The 26,139-nt window shown below is 33.8% G+C and overlaps 2 protein-coding genes across 2 annotated transcripts; one reads left to right on the forward strand and one right to left on the reverse strand.

Annotated features, from left to right (window-relative positions):
• On the forward strand, positions 1-13,917 carry LOC132745494 (survival of motor neuron-related-splicing factor 30-like). Its single transcript, XM_060734443.1, has 7 exons — positions 1-154; positions 2,099-2,164; positions 3,351-3,523; positions 4,628-4,715; positions 10,045-10,130; positions 11,572-11,698; positions 13,363-13,917. Exons 1-7 carry the CDS (start codon positions 101-103, stop codon positions 13,507-13,509), a joined length of 741 nt encoding a protein of 246 aa, XP_060590426.1. The 5' UTR covers positions 1-100; the 3' UTR covers positions 13,510-13,917.
• A 1,642-nt stretch (positions 13,918-15,559) lies between these two features.
• On the reverse strand, positions 15,560-23,645 carry LOC132745495 (large ribosomal subunit protein mL53-like). Its single transcript, XM_060734444.1, has 3 exons — positions 23,460-23,645; positions 20,697-20,806; positions 15,560-17,825 (listed from the first exon to the last, which is right to left on the reverse strand). The coding sequence occupies exons 1-3, from the start codon at positions 23,591-23,593 to the stop codon at positions 17,665-17,667; spliced, it is 405 nt and encodes a 134-aa protein (XP_060590427.1). The 5' UTR covers positions 23,594-23,645; the 3' UTR covers positions 15,560-17,664.
• Positions 23,646-26,139: the final 2,494 nt, after the last annotated feature.

Below are 26,139 nucleotides of genomic sequence, written 5' to 3' on the forward strand. Positions count from 1 at the left end.
ATTAGTGGGTTCCGCATTTCAGTACGGAATAAACACGAGAATAAACAAAGCTGTAAACGAGGAAGAAATTTTCTGAATTTTACTTTTTAGATAGACAATAATGGCAGATGAACTGGAAGAAAATGTCTCTATGTATAGGCTTCAGTTACAACAGGTATATGTTTTTTCTCTCAATATTCCTGAAATATACTGAATTGAGCTTTAGATTCACATCATTATTTTTTCATGGAAATGTTCACGATTCGTCCCACTCATGACTCGCCCCATAACGAAATGCATGGCATCATTTCAGTGATGATTCGCTCAACAAAAACATCATCATGTACATCATACTGTTTCAAAGTCGTTTACAATTACACTAAGCAGTCTTCAGATATACATGGAATTGAATTGAGAGACAGCTAGGAGATACATCTACATTGTATGGAATGACAGACTATTCTCTCCCTTACCAGTTCCTCCCCCTGACGGTTCTCTCCCTAACCGTTTCCTCCCCTGACGGTTCTCTCCCAAATTTGAAATATGCAGACAGTTCTCCCCCAATTTTATTTTTATAAGTTATCATTTTAGTTTTGACTTAATCTAATAATATTTCTTAATGAAGATTATTAAAAGAATGTGTTTGATATTAACTGCATTCTATGTTTTATGTTTATCAGCTGAAAAGTGTTTGTAAATTTAATACCTTTTTTTCAGTATTTTAATCCTATCAACACCTTTATTGTGAGAGATATAGATCATTGGACAGTGATTGATATACACCTGTAATTATGTTAAGGTCTAGCTTGTGATGTTCATTCATTTGTTAAATAGTGAATAAGGTGGAAACAAGCATGTTCAACAAAATAAATAAACAACAACTGGTATGCAAACACATTCCAGTCATTAACTTGAAACAATATATAATACCAAATAACTAATATAATACTTATTCATCAACACCTTTTCACAGCTACATGTATTTTAATCTAATCAACACCTTGATTCTTGAGTAATGAATTAATAAACACCTCAATTATCACTGACAGCAAACTTAACGCATACATGTGTGTATTGAACTCCTTTTTTCATTATACAAAAGTTTAGCAATTAAAATTTATTAATCATTTTTTGCCTATAAATTTCATTTTTATTTATTAAAAAAGAAATTTAGAAAATAATAACTTATGATTACTGTATCCTAATCAAGTAAATTATTCATTAATTATTTTCAATGACTAAACACGTTAAAAAGTATACATTACATCCAATTAAAAAATCAGAATAATTAACTAATATCATCATTGATCAATTATTATTATATGTTAAAAAAAAGTTTTTCTAATTCAATTTATATCAATTGATAATAAAGTTACAAATTTATTAAACATCTAAATACTTCAATAAAATATTTTTTTCTCTAATTTATATTAATTTTTGATAATAAACTTACCGATTTATTGTTGCTGATGATGCTAACAAAATTGAAACTTGAATTAAACATCTGAATACTTCATTAAAGTATTTTTCTCTCTAATTTATATCAATTTATAATAAACCTACCCATTTATTTAACATCTAAACACTTCAATAAAATCTATTTTTTTCTAATTTATATCAATTGATAATAAACTTACCCATTTATTTATCATCTAAATACTTTAATAATAATGTAATTATAAAAATAAGAATGGGGAGGAACTGTCTTCTAATTTGCAAATATGCAGACAGTTCTCCCCCAAAATAGGGAGAGAACCGTCAGGGAGGAAACGTCAGGGGAGGAACTGGTAAGGGAGAGAATAGTCTGACTACCCATTGTATGTCGGCACAATCACACTTGATTATACCGCGAACAGTCCCTAGCTCCTATTGAATTGACCCGTTGGTTCTTTCACATGCCCAGTTGATTCTAAGCAGTACACCTCTAGGTAGGTGGGAAACATTGAAAGTGTCTCTGTAAAATCCTAAGGTTGTTACCATGGATCAAACCTGGGACCTCAGGAGTGGTCTAACCAACTGAGCTATTGTGCCACCAACTCTCATATTTAATTAGATATTTTTAAATGTTTTATAAATTTTAATATACATCCCATTAGATTTCTTTTTTTTTAATTTTTAGGTAGAAGATTCACTGTCATTAGACCCGGAGAATGAAGATCTGCAAAAGTTGAAAACTGATTTACAGGTGAGGTTTTACTTCTCAGGTTCATTACTTATCCTTCATTTCTTATTATCATAGCTTTGTGTATAAACTTTATTTTCCTGAAATTCAATATGTGTTCATACATTTAAAATTCTTATTAACAAAAGTAAAGATGCAAAAATAAGTTTAAAAAATACACTTTTTCAAACTTGCTAAATCGTATGCAACTTTTAGGGAAGTGAAGAAGTATTTATAGATGGTTATAATTGAAGTTAAAATGCAGCTTTACTCACTGTTTCAATGTTACATGCATACCGATACAGACAAAAGTATTGACATTCTCTAATAGTAATACCTGTGTATGGGAAATGTGTTGTCTAGAATCTACTTAACCGAAAACCAATTATTGTTTACCCAATAAATCAGTTGCTGAATTTTGTCTGTATATTAAATGTAATTTTGAAAACTGATTTTTCCTTGGCAAAATATACTTCATTTTTTTCTGGCAAGTTAAGTTTTAAATCTTCGTGTACTCTTTGAATTTGAATCATTTTAAAAATGGCGGATACAAAGTACTATTGTAAGTGACTCAGTTAGTGAACATTTTTAATGTGATATTAGATTGTATTTTATAGATGAACAAGAAAATGTAAATGCTAAAGGGGCAGTCAGTTCTTGCTGTGTAAGTATATGCAATATGGGTAAAGATAAACACCAAAAAACCCTACAAAAATTCTTGATGCAAGACCACAAGAAAAATGAATAAGATTTGTATTTGATTTTTGTTTCCCATATCGGAAAGGTTTGGAAAAATGTTATTAAATCTGTCTTAGACTGCTGTGAAAAACCAAACTAATTTGATTGAAAGAGAAGATAAGAAATTGCATGACCAACTTTTCTATACAAACATAGTCTTAGTGAAATGGTCATTGCATATATGTATAAACATATAATATATTCTATTTATTTTAAATATGGTTAACTTCCATCAGTCTGCAGCAAAAGGTACTAAAAAGGTAGAAAATGAATGTCATAATATATGAAAACATTTAAGAGGCAGCATGTGAAACAAAAGACTCATTTCTTTATATGATTTATGTTAATTAAACAATTTATGCACAAAACTGTTTACGTTGTTAAGTACTTTACAATTAAAAAACGTTTGTTAGCTTGTTGGGTAATATTCTTTATCTAAAGTATTGTTGTTCTGTGTGTTTCCCTGATGTAGGAGGTGATACAGTTGACTGTTGATCTGATTGGACAAAAGCAGACGCCTGGTACCACCGATACCACAGAGTCTGAGACGGGAGACAGTGAACAATCTACAAGCTTGAAACGGGCACCAGTAAAACACTGGCAACCTGGCGAGAAATGTTTGGCTATTTGGTCAGAAGATAAAAAGTAAGTGATTATATATAAAATGATTATTATATTGATTATTATGTAAAAATAGAAGAATGCTTTCATTTGTGTAATGTGGCTAATTTGTTTATATTGCTGACTTAGAATTAGCACTTCTGGTATGAATCCGGATTCCTTTTTATGCTGCCCGAAGGGAGAGTATATAGTCATCCCTTTGTCTGTTTGTATGCCTGTTTGTCTGCATTTTGTCCGGGACATAACTTTGAAACTACATGTACATGAGGTATAAGTGTGGTTTAACCCATTACTTCATGAGCATTTTGTGAAAAATTGCTGTTTTCATTGAAAAGTCTCCCGTTACAAGTTCAAATTGCTATAATACTATAAAAACTGCGTCAACACTAATCAAACTTGGCACAAATGTTGACTGGACCATTGCCCTTGAAACAACATGCTCAGGCTTAAATTTTCTGTTACCATGGCAACGTGGGGACATCTCAAAATTGCCAAAAATCACTATTTTGCGTTGATTTTTTCCATCAAAATTGATTTCAAAGTGCTGCAATTTCTCAATGGATTGAGATAGAGTCAAATGCTTGTCAGCGTTGGTTACACGTTACGGTATGATCAATCTGGGGTCATTTATAGCCTCTCACAAGTCCAAAATTTTCTTGGCGATGAGGGGGACTCCGCCCCCCTTCAAACCCCCCCCAAACAGAAGGGAAAACATCCCCCTTCTGGCAACCTCCTGATGTATCTTTTGGTTGCAGGGCCGCGCCGAAAAAGTGGTCACTTTTTTTAACAACATTTCTCAAACAAAAACAAGTGTTGGGGGCCTAAATAAGGCATTTTTTCACCATTAGAGACAACAAAAAAAACGGGGGGGGGGGGGGGGGTGTTTGGTGAAAAAGGCGTTAAAAAGCGTGTATATCACGTAATGGGTTAAGTATAAGTGCAGTGCATAAGAACTATATCTCTGCATTGCCTAATTCTTGAGTTATTGCCCTTTTTTTCTTCATTTTTACACTTTGAAGGTGTCAACAAAAAAGTGAAGGGTCAGACTTACTATTTCTGATAATATACTGGTCAAACAAAAAAATATATATTCATTGTATTGAACTATATATATTTTGTTTTTGATAGTTACTATGAAGCTACTGTAGATGAGATATTAGAAGATGGATCATGTACTGTAACATTCGATGAATATGGTAACACAGACGTTACAGAGGTATGTACACAAAAAACACATCTTTCAAGTGGCGGCATGGCCAAGTGGTTAAGGGGTTAAGGCGTCATACTAGTTATCTAATGATCGCTAGCCACATGGGTTCAAACCTCACAAGGTCAAGTCATTGCTTCCTCAAGCAAGAATCTTTACACTCATTGCTCAGTACTGGTGGATTCTAGGAACAGATTCGAAAGTGTATCTAAATTATAATAAGCTTATAGCTTCCTACACAATCAAATTGAAATAAATTCTGTATAAACCAAAATACATCTTATTATAATACTACTTATTATTATATACCCCCAAAACGAAGTTGGGGGGGGGGGTATATAGGAGTCACTTGGTGGTCGTCGGTTGGTCGATCAGTCCAGGGGTCCGTTGCATTTTCCTTGTCCGGAGCATAACTTGAAAACAAATGGTTGGAATTCAATACAACTTCATACAGTGGTCAAGCACATTGAGAGGAAGTGCAGTGCACAAGAACCATAACTCTATCTACACTAATTACAGAGTTATTGCCCTTTGTTACTTTTCCTTGTCCGGAGCATTACTTGAAAACTACTGGTTGGAATTCAAAATAACTTCATACAATAGTCATCACAATAAGGGGAAGTGCAGTGCACAAGAACCATAACTCTATCTAAAGTTATAACAGAGTTATTGCCCTTTGTTACTTTTCCATTGCTTTCTTTTGTCCGGACCATAACTTGAAGAATAATGGTTGGAATTCAATATAACTTCATACAATGGTCAAGCACATTGAGAGGAAGTGCACTGCACAAGAACCATAACTCAATCTCCACTTACTACAGAGTTATTGCCCTTTGTTACTTTTCCTTGTCCGGAGCATAACTTCAAAACTACTAGTTAAAATTCAATACAACTTCATATAATTGTCAAGCACATTCAGCCGAAGTGGATTGCAAAAGAATCATAACACCATTTTGACAAATTACAGAGTTATTGCCCTTTGTTACTTTTCCTTTGACGGAGCATAACTTGAAAAGTACTGGTTCAAATTCAAAACAACATCATACAATGGTCAAGCACAATAAGAGGAAGTGCAGTGCACAAGAACCATAACTCTGTCCAGAGTAATAATAGAATTATTGCCCTTTGTTACTTGAAAACTACTGGTTGGAATTCAATACAATTTCATAGAATGGTCAAGTATATTGAGAGAAAGCGCAGTGTACAGAAACCAAAACTCTTTCTTGACTAATTTAAGAGTTTTTGCCCTTTGTTACTTTTTATTGTCCAGTGCATAACTTGAAAATTAATGATTGGAATTCAATGAAACTTCATACAATGGTCAAGGGCAGTGAGATGAAGTGCAGTGCACAAGAACCATAATTCTATTTGGACAAATTACAGTTATTGGCCTTTGTTCCTTTTTTGTCCAGTGCATAACTTGAAAACTAGTTGTTGGAATTCAATACAACTTCATACATTGGTCAAGCGCAATGAGAGGAAGTGCATTGTACAATAACCTTAACTCCATCTTCAGTATTTGTAGAGTTATTGCCCTTTGATCCTTTTTCTTGCATAACTTAAAAACTTATCTTTAGAATTCAATGCAACTTCATACAATGGTCAAGCCCAATGAGAGGAAGAGCAGTACTCAAGAAGTGTAACTCTTTCTGGACTTATTACAGAGTTATTCAATAAAACTTTGGTCTACATGATTGAAAGGAAATGCAACATACAAGAACCACAACTATCTTTAATTGCCCACAACCATAACTCTATTTCAATTCTTTTGCAAGGTATTCTTTTACTAGTAACTTCCTCATTTCCGAAATCTTGAGGGGGTATTAATCACATTTAGTGATAGTTCTAATTTTAAATGAATTAATTCTTATTTTCATTGAAGAAATGCAGTGTGATAGAAAAAACTTTTGCTAGGTTTTATGACATTGTCTAGTTTAAAAATATTTATTTAACCCTTTCCCCCATGAGCATATTGTGAAAAATGGCCATTTTCACTGAAAAGCCTCCTCTTACAAGTTCAAACTGCTATGAAACTATGAAAAATGCTTCAATACTAATCAAACTTGGCACAAATGTTGAGTGGACCATTGCCTTTGTAACGACATGCTCAGTCTTAAATTTTCTGTTACCATGGCAATGAGGGGACATCTCAAAATTGCCAAAAATCACTATTTTGCCTCGATTTTTTCCATCAAAATTTATTTCAAAGTGCTGCAACTTCTCAATGGATTGAGATAGAGTCAAAGGCTTTTCAGCGTTGGTTACACGTTACTTTATGATCAACCTGGGGTCATTTTAAGCCTCTCACAAGTCCAAAATTTTCTTGGTGATGAGCCCCCCTTCAAACCCCCCAAACAGAAGGGGGCACATCCCCCTTCTGGCAACCCCCTGATGTATTAATTGGATGAGGGACGGCGCCGAAAAAATGGTCACTTTTTTAACAACATTTCTCTAACGAAAAACAGTGTTTTGGGTCTAAATAGGACATTTTTTCACTGTTTGAGGCCTCAAAAGGGGGGGGGGGGGCAAAAAGCCGTCGAAACACGCTTATATAAGGGAAAAGGTTAAGCTCAGTTGGGCAACAAGTTCTTGCAACTTATATTAATCACTTTCGAGTCTGCTACCTGCAACCAATCAGTACTTGTGTCATATGAAGATACATGGTGTGTGACCCGAGTAGGGTATGAACCCATGATCCCTCGGTTGAGAGGCAGACACGTTAACCACTAGGCCACTGCTCACCTGCAATGTTTAAATGATGATTTAGAGCTTGTGTTATTAACTTATATAAGCCAGCAACTGTTGACCTCATTTAATTCTGGGCACAATAAGTTGTCAAAATCTTTATTACAGTACTATAATACCTAAGGTGAACTTGGCTGATCGACTACGAACATTTATGGAATGTATAGTCTATTTTTCTCTCCATTGTGTAAAACTATGAAAAATCAATAAATCAATTAATATCCCAATAATAATAAATGAGTGGTTAAGGTTGTTGATTTCAAACCACTTGCCTGTCACTGCTGTAGGTTGGAGCCGGGCAAGCATAGTGAGATTCTACATGAGAGAAAGCTATTCAGCTAGCTTACGGAATGTCAGTGGTTCAACACAGGTGTAGGGTTGGATATCGTTCTTCACGAAACGGTCCGATACCGATACCGGTACTGACGAAACGATACGGGTATTTTATCGATACTGATACTGATACTTTTACAATACCAAACCCGTTGCTGCAAGTATAAGAACTGAAGAGATATAACATGTAGTAATAGAAAATAAATATGTTACATTACTGGTCTTTCTGAAATTTCATGCTGTAAAGTATACTTTTCTTTTGTTGTTTTGTGTTTACTCTTTTTTACAACATTTACACATGTTAATTGTAAAATACTTTTACTTTTTCATCAAAAGAACATGACATAATTTAAACACAGCAAAATATCTTATGCAGGACAGCAGTCTGCAGCTGAGAAGTCTACAAATTATTGTCTTAATCTTGATATCTCTACATCTTAAAAAATTTAAGACAGTTGGTTATCTATTATTTTCTTACAGCTATTATTATTACTGTGTAGAAATTTTATTCTGATGCTGATATTCTTTTTAAATCACATTATTGTTTACTGTAATAAATGAAATCACTGGATTGGTTGGCTTACTTTGCAATTTGGAATTACATGTAAGAAATTTCATTAGATGTTTTTTCAAAGTCACTTATGATTCCAGTCTGTTCTACTACAACAGCACAAACATATTTTCCACCAGTAATTAACCTAAAAATTTTGAAAAACATGTATATGCACAGTCAGCACAGACTGTTTGTTTACATTTCCATGTTAACCTAATATTAGTCCTTGTAGAAGTCATAAAGCAAATACCTATGCTTTACAAATAATAAGGATTTGGTATTTATTAATATTGAATTTACCCTTCAATTTTATACATCTTTTATTTTTCAATAGCATGCACCGTGAACATCTTGCTACAGAAAAATAAAGTATTGTCCTTACCAAATTGCTTAATTCCATTGCTCAAATACGCAAAAATACTAGCCAACATTTGCAAAAAATCCTACAAAACACTATATGAAATATGTCTCAGTTGTTTAAAGTATCACAGATCTAAATGTGTAATACACACAAGTTGACCTTTGACAGGTGCATAATAGGCTATTCAAAAGAATATGCCTCCCTTTGATGTTGTTACTCTATCACCATCAAAGAGCCGCCGACATTCACACTTTTTGATTGAAGTTCTGTCAGCATTCTTTTGTTAAGAAAATGTATACATGTTTAATAATACTTCAGTGTTACACCAAAAACAAAAGGAGGCATATTTTGTTGGAATATTTCGGTCTCATTTATGTTAAAATCGTAATTCACGTGTGGATTTGTACATGTGGTAATGGATGAAAAGAACTTGGAAACATTAAATATGTATTCATTATGAGTGATTAGAGCCTTAACTGAAAAAAGGATTTAATTATTTTTTAAAAGCATTGTTTGAATAAACAATTGTCATATGTTGGATTTACATTGTCATTACGGCAAAAGCTGTGTGCGATGTGTTTGGAAGGACTGTGTGCGATGTGTCGATGATTACTCAAGTATTTGATTTGTTTTCTCGTTGTTTCTTTGACATTTAAAACTTACAAACTTTTAGCAAAATCAGTTCAAATAATTATATTTTCCTGCCGAGTACAAAAATATTATTATCTTGAACATAAGCGGCACAAAACTTTTACAAAAATATCGCCGCGTCACAAACTTCAAGTTTGCCGCGAAAGCCGTACTCGCCGCATGATAATAGTAATTCATAGTTTGTTTTACGTGTTTGTAGGCTGTTTTTATTTAAAAATCTTCTTATTTTTTTTGACATATTGACTATTAAATTATTTTTTTTCACAAAATTACAAAAGTATCAAATCCAGTACCGGAATTTTACGAAACGGTATATACCGGTAATTTACGAAGTTACTATTCGGTATAGGACCGATACCGGGAACCGGTGTCCAACCCTACACAGGTGCCCGTTTGTGCCTGAAATAATGTACAGAGGGGCACCCGATGTCTTCCTTTTACCAGTAAAGCTGGAAAGTCATCATAAAACCTATACTGTGTTGGCTGGACGTAAAACTAAAAAAATAAATATCCCAGTAATAAGTATACTCATATTGTTGCCAAACAGATGATTCTATTAGGAAGGGTATATTCATCTTGCAGTTTAAAACGACAATATAGATCAGCTTTACAGATTATTTTCTTTTCTCTGTATGTTTAAGCACTTGTTTATTGTTTCCACAGATGAAATTTCTTACTGCATTTTCAATTTTTAGGTGTCACTTTTGAAACCCCTAGAAACAGAATCAGGGAAGAGAAAAATGGCCGAAGGTGCGGGTGATTCGAAGAAACCTCTATCAAAGTAAGTTAGAACATCAGTAAGATCAAAAGAAGTCCTTGTAACCAAGTCGACTATCAGTTCTTTTACCTTCTTTTACTCAAAGACATTGTTTACTGATAAGGACTCTATTGAGGTGTTTTAACAGGACGGGATGAAAGTCCTTTTTATATGCCCGAAAGAATTTCGGAGCATAACTTTAGTTCCATTTGGCCCACAATATTCAAACTTCATAAGATGATGGTCCAAAATGAGTAGAAGACCTCAAATTGATTGACAAGGTCAAGGTCACTATTACCTTAAAACTGAAAACAGTTTCTGCTCAATAACTTAAGTATTAATCAACCTACAGCTGTAAAATTTTATAGAATGAACAGCCATGTGCAAAACATGGCCCCTATTAATTTTAGTGTCATAAGGTCAGGGTCACAATGATCTTTACACTGAAGATTGTGGTTTCTTGAGCATAACTTAAGTTCCATTTGGCTTACAGTGTTCAAACTTTATAGGATGATTGTCAATATTGAGAAGAAGACCCCTATTAATTTTTGGGTCACAAGGTTAAGGTCACTATTACCTTAAATCTGAAAACGGTTTTCGCTCACTAACTTAAGTATTAATCAACCTACAGCTGTTAAATTTTTTAGGATGAACGGCCATGTCCAATACATGACCCCATATGACTTTAAGGTCAAAGGTCAGGGTCACAATGACCTTATCACTGAAATTTGTGGTTTCTGGAGCATAACACAAGTTCCATTTGGCTTACAGTGTTCAAACTCCATAGGATGATTGCCTATCTCGAATAAAAACCATATCTATATTGGGGTCACAAGGTCAAAGGTCAATATCAAATGACCTTAATATTTACTTTTCAGGCATATAATGCTCTGCCTAGCGGTGCTCTTGTTGTGATTTGTGTTCCATTTCATGTAGGTCTTGACTTATGGCTCATATGCCAAATTTCAGATCAATGATGCAAACCCTTTTTCCAGAATAATTATTTAATTTAAAATGACCCAAAGTTGATCTGGCTAAAAATCATTCAAAAATAAAGTTTTTTTTAATTAAATACTAAGTATATTTCTTTATTATCTTTTGCATGTTTTTTTCCCGTTTCAAGTCCTCCAAAGGATCTAATTAGGAATTTCAAATCTTATTTTTTAAGACTTTTGGTCGAGGTATTTCTTATTTCCCTACCGTTAATCTGTAACCCCTTGCAAGAACGAAGACATGCATAGCTTATTATGATGTTGGTGGTTTTCACCCCAGATCACTGCAGTAAGCCACATTGAATATACTAGAGCTCAGTTCAGCCACCGCAATGTTCCTGGGCAGGCTGTCGAGCAGTTTGCCAGTACTACTTTCGCAAGGAAATGTAACTTCTGTACATGCTAGATCAGAGGTACAGTGCATATAATGATATACAGTACATATTTATATACTTACATTCCATTCATTTCAGAAAAGACAAACTGGCATTAGAAAGAGAATACAAACGTAAGAAGAACCAAAAGAAAGCTCAGAGACAAAAACAGTTAGAAGAGGAAAGAGAAACGGAGAAAAACAAATGGCTAGATTTTAATGCAAAGGTGAGGTTCTGTTTCAATAAGCACTTCTGATTTAAACTCCTGCTGAGTAGGGGTGTCCAATTCGCTTAAATGCTAACCGTTTAAACGGCAACTAAATAACCGCAACTAAATAACCGTGCTAATCATTTAAACCATACAACCATAATTCTTACATTTTAAACATTTAAACTTTGATAATATAGCACACTTTGTTTGTATTTTGCTTTTTTTGACAAGAATCACAAAACATTTACAATTATGGAGAAACTGTTGTCCGTTAGCATCATTCCGTACACAATAAGATAGCATGCAATCGGAAAAATACATTTATAATTCAACAAAATGTCATAGCATGTCATAAAAGAAACAAAGGTAATGTTAAAATCCAGTCTAAAATTTCTTCAGCTGTTGGTCTGATACTAGCTTCAGTTTCCGGTTATTTAATTTCCTAACCGGTTTTTGGTTAAAAACCGACCTTGACCTGTTTTAAACTGATAAACTAAACTTGACACCCCTACTGTCGAGTTTGTGTAATCAATATGCCATGCATTGAATTTGGAACAGTCCATTTAAAGGTAGAGGGTAAACAAAATACAAAACTATAGACTCCGACAGTATTGGTTTTTTTTGGTGGTTTGGTTTTATAGCGCTGGTGCTGTTTTTGGTACACAGTAAAGCTCATGATAATGGTACCGAAAGAGGACTGATGATTTTGGCTAACCTAGGGTGTTACAAACTTCAAAGCAAAACCAGGCCCGGTGTTCACAAAGAAAAGATCAGGATCAGGATCAAGTGATCCTGATTTTATTTTCTTTGTTTTATAAAACTAATATTGATCGTATTTTGTAGAATTAAATGGTACATAAAGATAATGTAAAACTTTGCTGATTTGCAAAGAAACAACCCTATTTTGGGATAAAATAGACAAATATCGAAACAAATACAAAAATAATCGGATCAAAATAAGGATCAATTTTAAGATAAAGATCAATATTTGGATTAACTGTAAAATGCCCATATCTTGCAAAATAACAATAAATTTATTCTAAAATTTCAAAAACATGCTATTTCAAGTCCAGTTTTATCATATTAATATTAAATATTTAATCTATGAGAATAAACAATGGAGAATATTTGAGTTTTTAGATTTGATCCTGATCCTTAAATCTTTGTGAACACGGGGGCCAGGGGTCAAAACCACCTCACCTGAAGCTAAGAAATGCTGTATTCATAGACTCCAGTTATTTGAACCCATTTAGTTGCCTCTTATGATCATTCAGGGATAATTTTTGGCTGCAATTCTTATGCCTTAACCAGTAAAGGCTACCCTTCAGTCACCAGCGGCTTACGACAGTATATAGCTTGCTCAGACTGCACATATGTACAGACAGGCAGTTTATGGGTTTATTTAACAGAACTGATATCTATATGTTTTTATGACATTTGACGTTTTAAGTACCCAGTCCATTACGATTTTGAATTTGATAAAATAAGGACATACTTAAGATTTTTATTTTAGAATATCTTTTTCTATTATTATTTCGTTTTCAAGAATCAAAACTTATTCTAATTTTTATATAAGTACAGGATACATGAACATTGTATAAATTATTTATATTAACTGTTGCTAAGAACAGTTCTTGAATAGAAAGTTTTGTAAATTTTTTATATGATTTTTTTTCCAGACATTTTCCAAGACGAGTAAAGGTAAAGTTAAGAAAAGTATTTTCGCCACACCAGACTCCGTGGAAGGCAAGGTTGGGGTCGGTACCTGTGGTAAATCTGGGAAACCAATGACACAATACGCGCATGCCGATAAATGGAAAAAATAGGATTAAATATATAATTCAGTGATAAAACAATTCATGGGCGTGTAAGAATGTTGCTTCACCATTCATGTTCAGTTTTGAAACATCTCAATCCTAAGCGAATAGCAATCTTATAAAGGACCGCATTTTTTTTTTTTTTAATGTTAAAAATGATGACTGTTCTCTTTGTGTTTTGATATCATTAAATGAATCGTGGTGAAAAATTCAGCAACTGTTGCTTGCCATTTGTGAGGTCATACTGTGAATTACATAGAAAAAACTGAACTTGTGAAGAATTTCAGGGAATATGTAGTGATTTTGTTATGACAGCGAGGTATTTATGTTGAATTAGTGTCTCTATTGTGTGCCTATATGTTATTATACTTGAAATAAGGAGTAATTGCCAAATTAAACTCTACATGAAAAACAAAATTTGATTTGTTATAACTTTATTATGAATTACAGCATTATTCTAGAGATATCATTAAAGGCGATTCCCAACTTTTTGAGAAATAAGTGGTCTGAAGCAAAATTTAAACTTGACCTATAATCAATGATGCTTTATCAGTATACCAATAATTATTACAATTAAATGCCTATCTTCCTTATCTTCGTTTGTGGGGGTATAACTAGTTCGCCCCACTTAGCTCGATAGGTAGAGTATCAGATAAGTAATACAGGGCTGTCTGATTCTAACCTAGGCTTTAAATTTTTCCAGTGACGATCTTGGGTTTGTTTTGTTTGTTATGGGTTTTACGTCACATTGAAACAGTATAGGTCATATCGCGGCGTTCCAGCTTTACTGGTGGAGGAAGACCGCAGGTGCCTTTCCAGCACGAACGGGCACCTGAGTAGAACCACTGACGTTCCGTAAATGATCATCTGCTTTTCACCGCTAATTCAGAAAAGTGTTGGATTAGTTGTTGGTCACTTGGAGAAATAGTTCATTACTGGTTAGTTATTCAGGAAAGCTTATTTGGTGGATGTGACCAAAAATGTGTAAAAACCTAGAAAAACAAAGTTCAAGGCACATTATGTCTCAGAAACCCATATTTATTAAAGTCTTTAGGAATGTCAAATAATGGCTTTGAAACAAGCAACAAGGGCACTATGAAAAGCCAAAAACAGTGGACTGCTAAAGCTTATTAATATATTAAACTTCAATTAAACATAATGATAATGTAACTTTTATACACAAAATTATTATTCAACTTGTTTTATGCTCCTGAAAATATAGCAGTGCATAAAATTTACTATGCTGTGAAAAAGTCTGAGGATGTTCTTGCATAATTAATGACATCTCACAGGGACTTTTAACATAAGGAAACTGTTGTCAAATTAAGGAAAAGGCCAATTTAAGATGGCACGATATGTTCAAAATAAAAAAAAAATTGGCTATAAAACCTTTCCAAAGATGATATTTTTGGTTCATCATTGTTTTTTCCTACTTGTAAAGATCATAAACAAATCAAATCTCTTTGGGCAGTTGCATAAATTAATTATGAAACCTGAGCCTATGACCCACTTCCTCACAGGTTATTAACAACCCTTCTATGTAAATCATTATAACAAACAAGATAAAATGGTTTTACCAGGCTGTTTACTGTTGATTACTCAATTCTTGTATTTTGATATTGAAATCACATATGGAACCTATCCAATCCTATCCAAAGCTTGGCAAATTCATATTATGCACTCAGTAGGTTTATGGCAGAAGGGTTAAAGCTGCATGCCTCCAGATGAGTCAAAATATTTCAATAAAATCAAACTTGAGAAAAATGTACTAAGAAGTAAGGAAAAGTAAAAAAATTTCAAGTGATATTTTACTTGTGTGCGATTTATGGCAAATTTTACAGTATTTACAACTATATTTCTACTGCGTTACTATTTATGCATATTTTGACCACAATATGGTAATTGACATGGTTTATAAGTGCCATTGATAATGTGTAAATTGCTTCCATTTGGTAACTTCACAATATTACACATTCAAATACATTTTCATGAAAATTAGCATGAATCTGGATGTGTGCAGCTTTAACACCATGAGATAGAGAAACAGAAACTCTTCACACTTTCTTTTCTTTCACAGTGTGCAAAGGTTTATTAGCCATTTCTCTGACACAGCTGTACTGGTAATTGTATAAAAATAATATATATTTGCATGAACAAGATATGTTTGTAAAACATGTATGCCCCCTATCAGCAGCCAATTAGTCACGTGATCAGGTTATTATGACTGACTTTTGACCTAGTGACCAAAAAACCAATAAGGATTAATTACTGGTGATGACTATTCACTAGGTAATTGTTACCGCAAAGGTTGTGTGCAGCAATTTTATGACAAAGTTATTTCAAATCTTACCAAATAATATATGCATAAATTTTATGAATCATGTAGGCCTCATTAATGACAGCCAAGTTGTTATATTACATAAGACCTTGAAATGTGTATACCATAAGGATTTTTAGTTTAATAAAAAAATATCAATCAAGTTGTTGAGTTATTGGTCAGAAACAGTCTTTACATGCAAGGTCAATATGACATTGACCTTTGACCCTTAAATCAATGGGGGTTATATACTTGCCAAGACCAATGCACCTGTGAAGTTTGAAGGTAAAGGGCCCATGAATTGGGATATTGATCAGAAAGCGTTATTACCTATAAGGTCAATGTGATCTTGACCTCTGACCCCTAAACGCCAAAAATCCATTGAGGTCATCCTCTGTCCAAAAGCAATGTATCTGTATAGCTTGAATTTCAAGGGTCCATGGGTTGTCAAGTTATTGATAGAAAACCATTTTGAAATACAAGGTCAATGCAACCTTGACCTTTGTTCCCCTGACCCCAAAATCATTAGGGGTCATCTACTGGCCAAGACCAATGCACCTTCAAAATTTGAGGGCCAAAAGCCCATAGCTTGTCAAGTTATTGATAGGAAACTGTTTTTACCTACAAGGTCAATGCAACCTTGATCTTTGACCCCTTGACCCCAAAATCAATAGGGGTCATCTACTGGTCAAGTCCAATGCACCTACCAAGTTTGAGGGCCAACAGCCCATGGGTTGTCAAGTTATTGATCGGAAACCGTTTTTACCTACAAGGTCAATGCAACCTTGATATTTGACCCCTTGACCCCAAAATCGATAGGGGTCATCTACTGGTCAAGTCCAATACACCTACCAAGTTTGAAGGCCAACAGCCCATGAGTTGTCAAGTTATTGATCGGAAACTGTTTTTACCTTCAAAGTCAATGTGACCTTGACCTTTGACCCCAAAATCAATGAGGTCATCAGCTGGTCATGAACAATCATCAAACCAAGTTTGAGGTTCCTAGGCCTTAACGTTCTTTAGTTATAGATCGGAAACCTTTTTTATCTACAAGGTTAATGTGACCTTGACCTTTGACCCTAAAATCAATAGGGGTCATCTGCTGGTCTTGAACAATCATCATACCAAGTTTGAAGTTCCTAGGCCTAAGCGTTCTTTAGTTAGCACTCGGCAACAATTTGGTCTACGGACCGACGGACAAATGCAAAGCCATAAACCCCCACTTCTTTGAAGGGGGGCATAATTAAAAGAATATACTATAGAAGATGGATCTTCATTTTTTTTCATTTTATGTATATATAGAATATGATATAAATCTACACTTTTACTGATGAAAATAAACAAAGTTAAGGAAACATGATTTATATCCAACCTCAAACTAAAATCATGATAATTATGATAAAAAAAAATGCCAAAACAAATTAATCAATCACCGATAATAATGTTATTAATAAAGACTCGTAAACCTGCCATGTTGGCGATAACATGTTTCGGAATGCGAGTCTGTTGTACCAGTCCTAATATGCAACAAAACACTTCAAACTTGAACACTGAGCACTTTAAGTTCTGTTCTGAATATGGGTCCTGCGTACTTGTCTAAATAGGCAGTAAAATGGTACAAACTTTTAACACTGAACACTTTAAGTTCTGTTCTGAATGTGGGTCCTACGTAATTGTCTAAATAGGCAGCTAAATGGTTCAAACTTTTAACACTGAACACTATGTTCTGCCCTGATGAATACACTTCCCCAAATAGTCTCATCTGAAGCATGTCTTTTTATCATATATGATAAAAAAAGTGGTAACATAATTCAATATCACAGTCTTGTATGATGTCAACAGTAATTTTACTTCTTTTTCTTGCCTTTTGGCTTTCCCGACATCTTCGTTAATGCAAGGTCTGCCTCCGGCTGTGCTGTGTCTTTCTCGTTACAAAATAACACTAACTTTTCTAGAATCTCGGATGCTTTCAAATGTTTCGTCTTAAATATTAATTTGTGACCATCAGCTGCAAAAAGATACATACAAAATTACAGAAATGATTATCCAAAAGGTTTAACTTAAATAAAATACATGATTTTTTTGTTTTGGGTTTAACGTCACATCGACACAATATAGGTAGGGTTGGATATCGTTCTTCACGAAACGGTCCGATACCGATACCGGTACTGACGAAACGATACGGGTATTTTATCGATACTGATACTGATACTTTTACAATACCAAACCCGTTGCTGCAAGTGTAAGAACTGAAGAGATATAACATGTAGTAATAGAAAATAAATATGTTACATTACTGGTCTTTCTGAAATTTCATGCTGTAAAGTATACTTTTCTTTTGTTGTTTTTGTGTTTACTCTTTTTTACAACATTTACAACATGTTAATTGTAAAATACTTTTACTTTTTCATCAAAAGAACATGACATAATTTAAACACAGCAAAATATCTTATGCAGGACAGCAGTCTGCAGCTGAGAAGTCTACAAATTATTGTCTTAATCTTGATATCTCTACATCTTAAAAAATTTAAGACAGTTGGTTATCTATTATTTTCTTACAGCTATTATTATTACTGTGTAGAAATTTTATTCTGATGCTGATATTCTTTTTAAATCACATTATTGTTTACTGTAATAAATGAAATCACTGGATTGGTTGGCTTACTTTGCAATTTGGAATTACATGTAAGAAATTTCATTAGATGTTTTTTCAAAGTCACTTATGATTCCAGTCTGTTCTACTACAACAGCACAAACATATTTTCCACCAGTAATTAACTTAAAAATTTTGAAAAACATGTATATGCACAGTCAGCACAGACTGTTTGTTTACATTTCCATGTTAACCTAATATTAGTCCTTGTAGAAGTCATTAAGCAAATACCTATGCTTTACAAATAATAAGGATTTGGTATTTATTAATATTGAATTTACCCTTCAATTTTATACATCTTTTATTTTTCAATAGCATGCACCGTGAACATCTTGCTACAGAAAAAAAAAGTATTGTCCTTACCAAATTGCATAATTCCATTGCTCAAATACGCAAAAATACTAGCCAACATTTGCAAAAAATCCTACAAAACACTATATGAAATATGTCTCAGTTGTTTAAAGTATCACAGATCTAAATGTGTAATACACACAAGTTGACCTTTGACAGGTGCATAATAGGCTATTCAAAAGAATATGCCTCCCTTTGATGTTGTTACTCTATCACCATCAAAGAGCCGCCGACATTCACACTTTTTGATTGAAGTTCTGTCAGCATTGTTTTGTTAAGAAAATGTATACATGTTTAATAATACTTCAGTGTTACACCAAAAACAAAAGGAGGCATATTTTGTTGGAATATTTCGGTCTCATTTATGTTAAAATCGTAATTCACGTGTGGATTTGTACATGTGGTAATGGATGAAAAGAACTTGGAAACATTAAATATGTATTCATTATGAGTGATTAGAGCCTTAACTGAAAAAAGGATTTAATTATTTTTTAAAAGCATTGTTTGAATAAACAATTGTCATATGTTGGATTTACATTGTCATTACGGCAAAAGCTGTGTGCGATGTGTTTGGAAGGACTGTGTGCGATGTGCCGATGATTACTCAAGTATTTGATTTGTTTTCTCGTTGTTTCTTTGACATTTAAAACTTACAAACTTTTACCAAAATCAGTTCAAATAATTATATTTTCCTGCCGAGTACAAAAATATTATTATCTTGAACATAAGCGGCACAATACTTTTACAAAAATATCGCCGCGTCACAAACTTCAACTTTGCCGCGAAAGCCGTACTCGCCGCATGATAATAGTAATTCATAGTTTGTTTTACGTGTTTGTAGGCTGTTTTTATTTAAAAATCTTCTTATTTTTTTGACATATTGACTATTAAATTATTTTTTTTTACAAAATTACAAAAGTATCAAATCCAGTACCGGTATTTTACGAAACGGTATATACCGGTAATTTACGAAGTTACTATTCGGTATAGGACCGATACCGGGAACCGGTGTCCAACCCTAAATATAGGTCATATCGCGACGTTCCAGCTTTAAAGTTTACTGGTGGAAGAAGACCTCAGGTGTCCTTCTGTGGATTATTTCAGGCACGAACGGACACCTGAGTAGAACCACCGACGTTCTGTAAGCTAGCTGGATAGCTTTCTCACATGAAAGAACCCAAAGTCCCTGTCTGGATTCTAACCCACAGCGGTGAAGTTTTGACAATTGATACATTTTTGTATTTTTAATGCTACAAAAATTTTTCCTATATTAAAGTTACAGCTTATATACTTGTAAAATAAACTTGCTTTTTTAATGAAAATTTAGTTTACCAAAACCTAGAAATGAGTCCAACGCTCAAAAGCCAGAGCATTGGACTTGTAATCCAGGACTTACTGATCAATACTCGAGCAAGGCAACATTTTCTCTGTGACAACTGATCTCAAACATAGAGGCTCACAGTCATTTGTCTCTAAATACAGATACAGAGATCATGTGGGATAAATAGCTAGTCACTTGAGAAGAAATTTGTAATACTGGCAACTTATTCAGGAAAGCCAGTTTGGTTAACTGCCTGGAAAGAATTAACCAAAAATGGATTGAGGGCATTGCATTCAAGCAAAAAACGTCTAAAATGAAACAACAATGGTATTGCTCAGACTGAAAGCATTAATAAATCTTATAGAGGTTCACTTATGGATAATTTCGGAGAAATTTGTCTAAAATCTACCAATGTCCATCCAAGTGGCTAATCAGATATTGTTAAAAGAAAAAATTATGGATAAAGCCATAAAAACAAACAACAGACATCATGTTATAACAAAAGCTCACCCCTGAGCACTTTAGTGTGCACTTTACAAACATGATAAACCTACCAAAGTCTACATCAATAACTGGGTCACATCTATCTGATTGTATATTGATCTTGGAGACTGCCACTGAGCTGCTCAAAACATTCTTGGTATTCAGGGAGTTCATTACAGTCCTGAAATATATTTTAAATAACTTTCATTTCACTTCTGTATGTTTTGTGATCGATATTGTTACTGTGTGAATACCACACTTGCAAACAATTATATATGTATATAATTATGCAAATAAAACAATTTTCAAACATCGAAGAATATGTAAAATGTGTACTGCAAATTTTTGTGCACATTATATTTAATCAATAATTTACATGCATACATTTTTTATTGGAAAAATTGACTTAGAATTTATAGAAAATGAATTTCTAATTACCTCCCTTTATTTACATGAAATGTTAAATTGGGTAATATCTTTGTAAATAATGCTTATTGTAACTTACAATACTGACAAATCTTAACTTGAGCATCATATTTATGAAATAAAACCATGAAAAAATTGTGTTACAGGATCTTTAACTATTTCAGTAAGATTACAATGTGTCTTACATTTATGTGAAATCGCAGCTATTTGGGTTAGGGTTTTAGTTAGAATTCAATTCATAATCATACTTTAAAGTTTCAAACTAAAATTGTATAATATTGATTAAAGTGCATAATTATGTATGAATGTCTTGTTTATAAACAGTTTTAAATTAAGGAGCAGAAGCAGAATGAAAGGAAGTTTACATTCTTGTAAGAATAGTACAACAAGAGCTGTTAATATGACATTACCATAGATTATTCTCAGTGCTTGATAAAAACACAAAAGCCTAGAAAATGTAGGAATTAACAAAGAGGAAGATTTCAACCGAATTACATTCACGAAATAGTTATTACAAGATTTGCATAATGAGCAAACCATTGAAGGAATTTGTCAAGCTCATAAAGGTCCATATGCTGGAATTATGTGTCTTGCAAAGTGACCTTCAATAATAATTCCAAAGACATGTATTTCATTGAGGTGAATTCTATCAGTAGTTTTCAAGATCAATGTTGCACCAGGAATGATTATGTTCGGAGATGTGCCATAAACCAGTAAAATTTCTTGCTGGAGTAGAGTAATGGGCCTTACATTGTTATCTTCAATTTTGATCCCGAGGACAATTACTTAATTTCAAGTGAATTTATTAATAATAATAAGTTTTGAAGATTGATGTTGAGTGCAAAACTTAACTAAGTGAGGCTGTACATTTGGCACCCAATGGGTGACAGCCTCGGTCTGAGTTTGCAACTTTCTAAAAGCAACATGGGAAAACCCTGCTGCCTTATTTTTTATTGCACACGTGATTTTTTACAACAATACGGTGACCAATTTACGATGTCGCAAATGTAAACAATGTCACAGAACAAGAAGAAAATACAATTGAGTGATGTTTGTAATTGTTTATTAAAATTGGACGAATTGTTGACCTTCCTGTAAGTGCAAGAGAATCCAATACATGTATCCCCTCGCAAGTTTGTGTGTCCGAGTAGCACAACATGGCCAAGTGTGGGAAATGTTTTACACTTGGGAAATAGTGAGCTTAGCACAACAGTGCCAGTAATAGTGATACAGTGGTAACTGATAATAATGTTCCCTCTGAATCAAATCAAGAACCCTCACATGTCCTACGTAAATTTTCTATAATTAGGAAATATGAGTCAAGATATTCTTGGGCAAATATAAAGTGGCAATAAAATGATCTGGAAAAAAATCCCTTCACTATGTTAACTTATGTTGGACAGAAAGCTCCTTAAGTGTGTTTGGAGGAAAATATGCAAATATATTATGATATTTCCCCCAAATGTGTGATTTAAATAAGTCTTTATTTATAGTATATCTGGTTATAGAACCACACACCGACTGCCTGTGGAAAATATATTTTCCCCAAAAGTATGAAAACCGCGTATTTTTTCCCCACAAAAAGGGCTAGGGCGCCTTCCCCAAAACTAGTGAAAAGGCCCTGCTGTGACATTTTGGCGCACAACATGGGTACAAGACTTCATATAGCACAGAGTTTAATCCACATTGTGTTGTAACTCTATGAATTTCAAGGATGACTTTCAATATAGCGGGGCAGTATGTCAACAGTCATGGTTCAGAACTGTTCACTATACAAGGAAGAAGATGTTTAAGCGGCAGATAGCTCAGTATTTATAGCCACATACTCATAAATTCTGAGGGTCCCGGTTTGAGTCCCTGTCCGGCTGCACATTTTTTCTCAACCTGTAACATTAAGGGCTCAACATGGGGCCATGACTGCATATTCCTCAGAGTATGACTAAAGTCGCATTGCTCTGTTTCTAATGCCATGAAATTTCAATATAGCAGGGGGAGTAGGTGACTCAGAACTGCACACAAGTTCGCCAAGGGGTGATGTGTAAATGGCTGGCATTGGAAGAGCCATGGCACGATATTACAAGGGTCCCAGATTCAAGTCCCTGTCAGGTTGCACATTTTTCTCACCTCTGAGACACAATCATCATTCATATGTTTTTCGCATTTAAGTTTAGTTCTACTAGACCCCAACAAAATTACAAATCTTAAAAATTAGGATAGAATCTCTACAGTCAATATAGGGGGTTTAACCTTAGATGAGAATGTACTTAATATATTGTGTATACGACCTTTCAGTTATATTTAAGTTTGCTTGGTCCTAAAACTTAACGACTAATACAAAATTATAATCAGGATTGAAAACTATATCGCGAAAATATGTTACAATACAATTAAAAATAAATATTTGCTACCGAATCGATGCTACATTGTCTGTAAATGGATCAAACGTGTATTGAATCTTTTTAATTGGTCGAATGTGCATAGTTTTCGTCATCATCCCAACCCTAATTGCGTCAGAAAAGTATTTTGGTCTTAGAGCTGGCATTTTTTCGGAAGGTCAGTTTCAAGGTTGCAAACCACTAAATATTTTTAACAAATGGTCAGATGCTGCCATTGATTTTAGCTGGAACATATCCCAGATTTTAGAAAAAAAACAAGAACCTTGCATATTACCATAGATGAACAAGCTAAACAGCTTTCTGCAGGGAAATGTTTTTTAAACTGTACAGTATTGTATTGGAATTTATAGCTATCAGCTTTTCGTCACTTTTATTCTTTTCACAAACTCCTCACAGTGATTACCTCCCTTCGCAGAATTGTACGGACAAGGGGAGATCACTGTGTAGGAGATTGTCAATTTATACTGTATTTATAAACGCATGCACCGGTTTCAATGATTTTTGTCAGAGTTATTGCCCTTTGTGATTTTGTCCGGACTAATCTGCATACCATTAATGAAATATCGATATGTAATATTACAGGATAGATAAGTAGTTCAAGTACTTGCGCATATTACACGGGTGTTCCGCTTTCAAGAATGATTTTTGACGAGAGTTGAGGCCCTTGAATAAAAAGTTTTTTTTGACCTGCTAATCATTTTTGTGTTTCCAGCTACACAGAGATTTGCTCGGACTATTTCTCAGAAAATACTGGTTCAGTTCCATCAAAATGGTACAGAAATGATCCGAGTCTAGTTGTGCATATCGTCGGCATATACTCGCAGGCGACACAATAAGGTGTTTTGGCCTATTATATAATGATTTTTGTGTTGCCACTACACAGAAACTGACGCATGATACAAAATACCCACAACTGATATGGCTAAATTATTTCTCGGACCTTACTTTTAAAAAGGGAAATAACCTTTAATAACAAGAAATAACAAACACCACTCATAGTTCATCTTTAGTATGGCTAACTTTTTTGTCGTCTATCTGCGACTCTGCCTGTCTGTCATAAATCTTGTCCGGACTAATACTCTGAAAAAACTTGTGCAATGACATCCAAACTTTACAGGAATGATCAGTACAAATTCTAGTTGTGCAGATCGTCGGTATTTTCCGGGTCAGTGATTTTTGTCAGAGTTACGGCGTTTAAACGATTTTTATTTTTTTAAAGTTTTGTCCGGACTATTTCTCGTGTAAACTTGTGCAAATCAAATGAAACTTTACAGAATTGAACGGCTACTCAACGCATATTAAACTGGTTTTCTGGTAAAATGATTTTCGGCTGAGTTATGGCACGTTTTGGCCTGTTAATGATTTTGTGTCTTCTGCTAAGCAATAGCTGCAACATGCTTTTGCATGGCCATCATCAAGCGACACGTGTGATCTTTTAGTTTTAAAGGATAATCACAAGTTATGTTATCATTTTAGTTTTAAAAAATCTTTCATGTTTGATTGCCTCTTTATTTAAGAAATAATATATCCCAAACTGTGATTTTATTGCTCAATAACATCACTGTTTGGAGTTCGGATGCGGGGAATTATATCACGAGGGCGTAGCCCGAGTGATATAATGATGCGCATCCGAACGACAAACAGTGATGTTATCAAGCAATAAAATCACCGATTTGGATATATTATTTCGATTCTAACACGACAGCAAAAAATAAATGCTGCCGTACATGATAATTAGATAAACTGCGCCTGATTTGTTTCCGTATTTATTTTCAGCGCGTCACATTTTTAGTGGTTACGTCACGTGTATAACGATTACGTCACATATCTAAATATAGAACGTCAAACAGTGATTTTATAGCATAATAATACACACTTTCGGTTCTTCTATGTTCAATAGGGAAAAATGCGGGTCGTGTTAGAATATTCAATAATGTGTAGGTTTGTATCATATGTCCCCTCTAATACGTCTGTACGCAAGAGCTGTTTTTTTTTAGAATAGTTAACCTTTAATTCATTATATGGTAGATGTCTTACATAGTAGACTAATTTTTTTAGGTTTTCTAATGATTCAGTTTTGCTTTTTTAAACCTTGATGGCACCATTACAATATTCCAAATTTGTTCTTATTAAAGTCTTGAGTAATTTTCGAAAATGTTTAGATGTAATATGTAGGAATGTTCTTTGTGTCAATCCAACTTTGCTATTTCTTTATACATTAATGTATTCTCTAAATGTCATGTCAGTACTGAATTGAATACATCAAGTGATTTTTTCTTGATTTTATTTGAACAACTTATTCGACGAGCCAACCCATTATACTGGACTTTCAAATCCCTTAATTGATCTTATACTGGTTGCAAGAATAAAAAGGTATCACGTTCCTGTATCTGTTTTTTTTTAAATTTAGAAAACCTCGACAAGTGGGTTTCGACCACATTGTTTTGGAAGATGACCATGGTGACTATGAAGCCTAACGTGTTGATACCAACAATTATCCTTTAATTACTTTAATGTAGACATAATAATACGAAAACGTTTTGGCGTATATTGTTATGCATCTAGTGGTCCGTCCGTAAGTCTGTTAGCAATTTCATGTCCGATCTGTATCTTTTGAACCGATGGAAGGAAATTGAAACTTCTTAGCAGAAATGTTTACAATAATGAGTCGATGTGCAGAGCACAGATTTGA

This window comes from Ruditapes philippinarum, unplaced genomic scaffold (assembly GCF_026571515.1).
Source record: "Ruditapes philippinarum isolate M1 unplaced genomic scaffold, ASM2657151v2 ctg3280_1_1_1_1, whole genome shotgun sequence".
NCBI classification, from domain to species: Eukaryota; Metazoa; Mollusca; class Bivalvia; order Venerida; family Veneridae; genus Ruditapes; species Ruditapes philippinarum.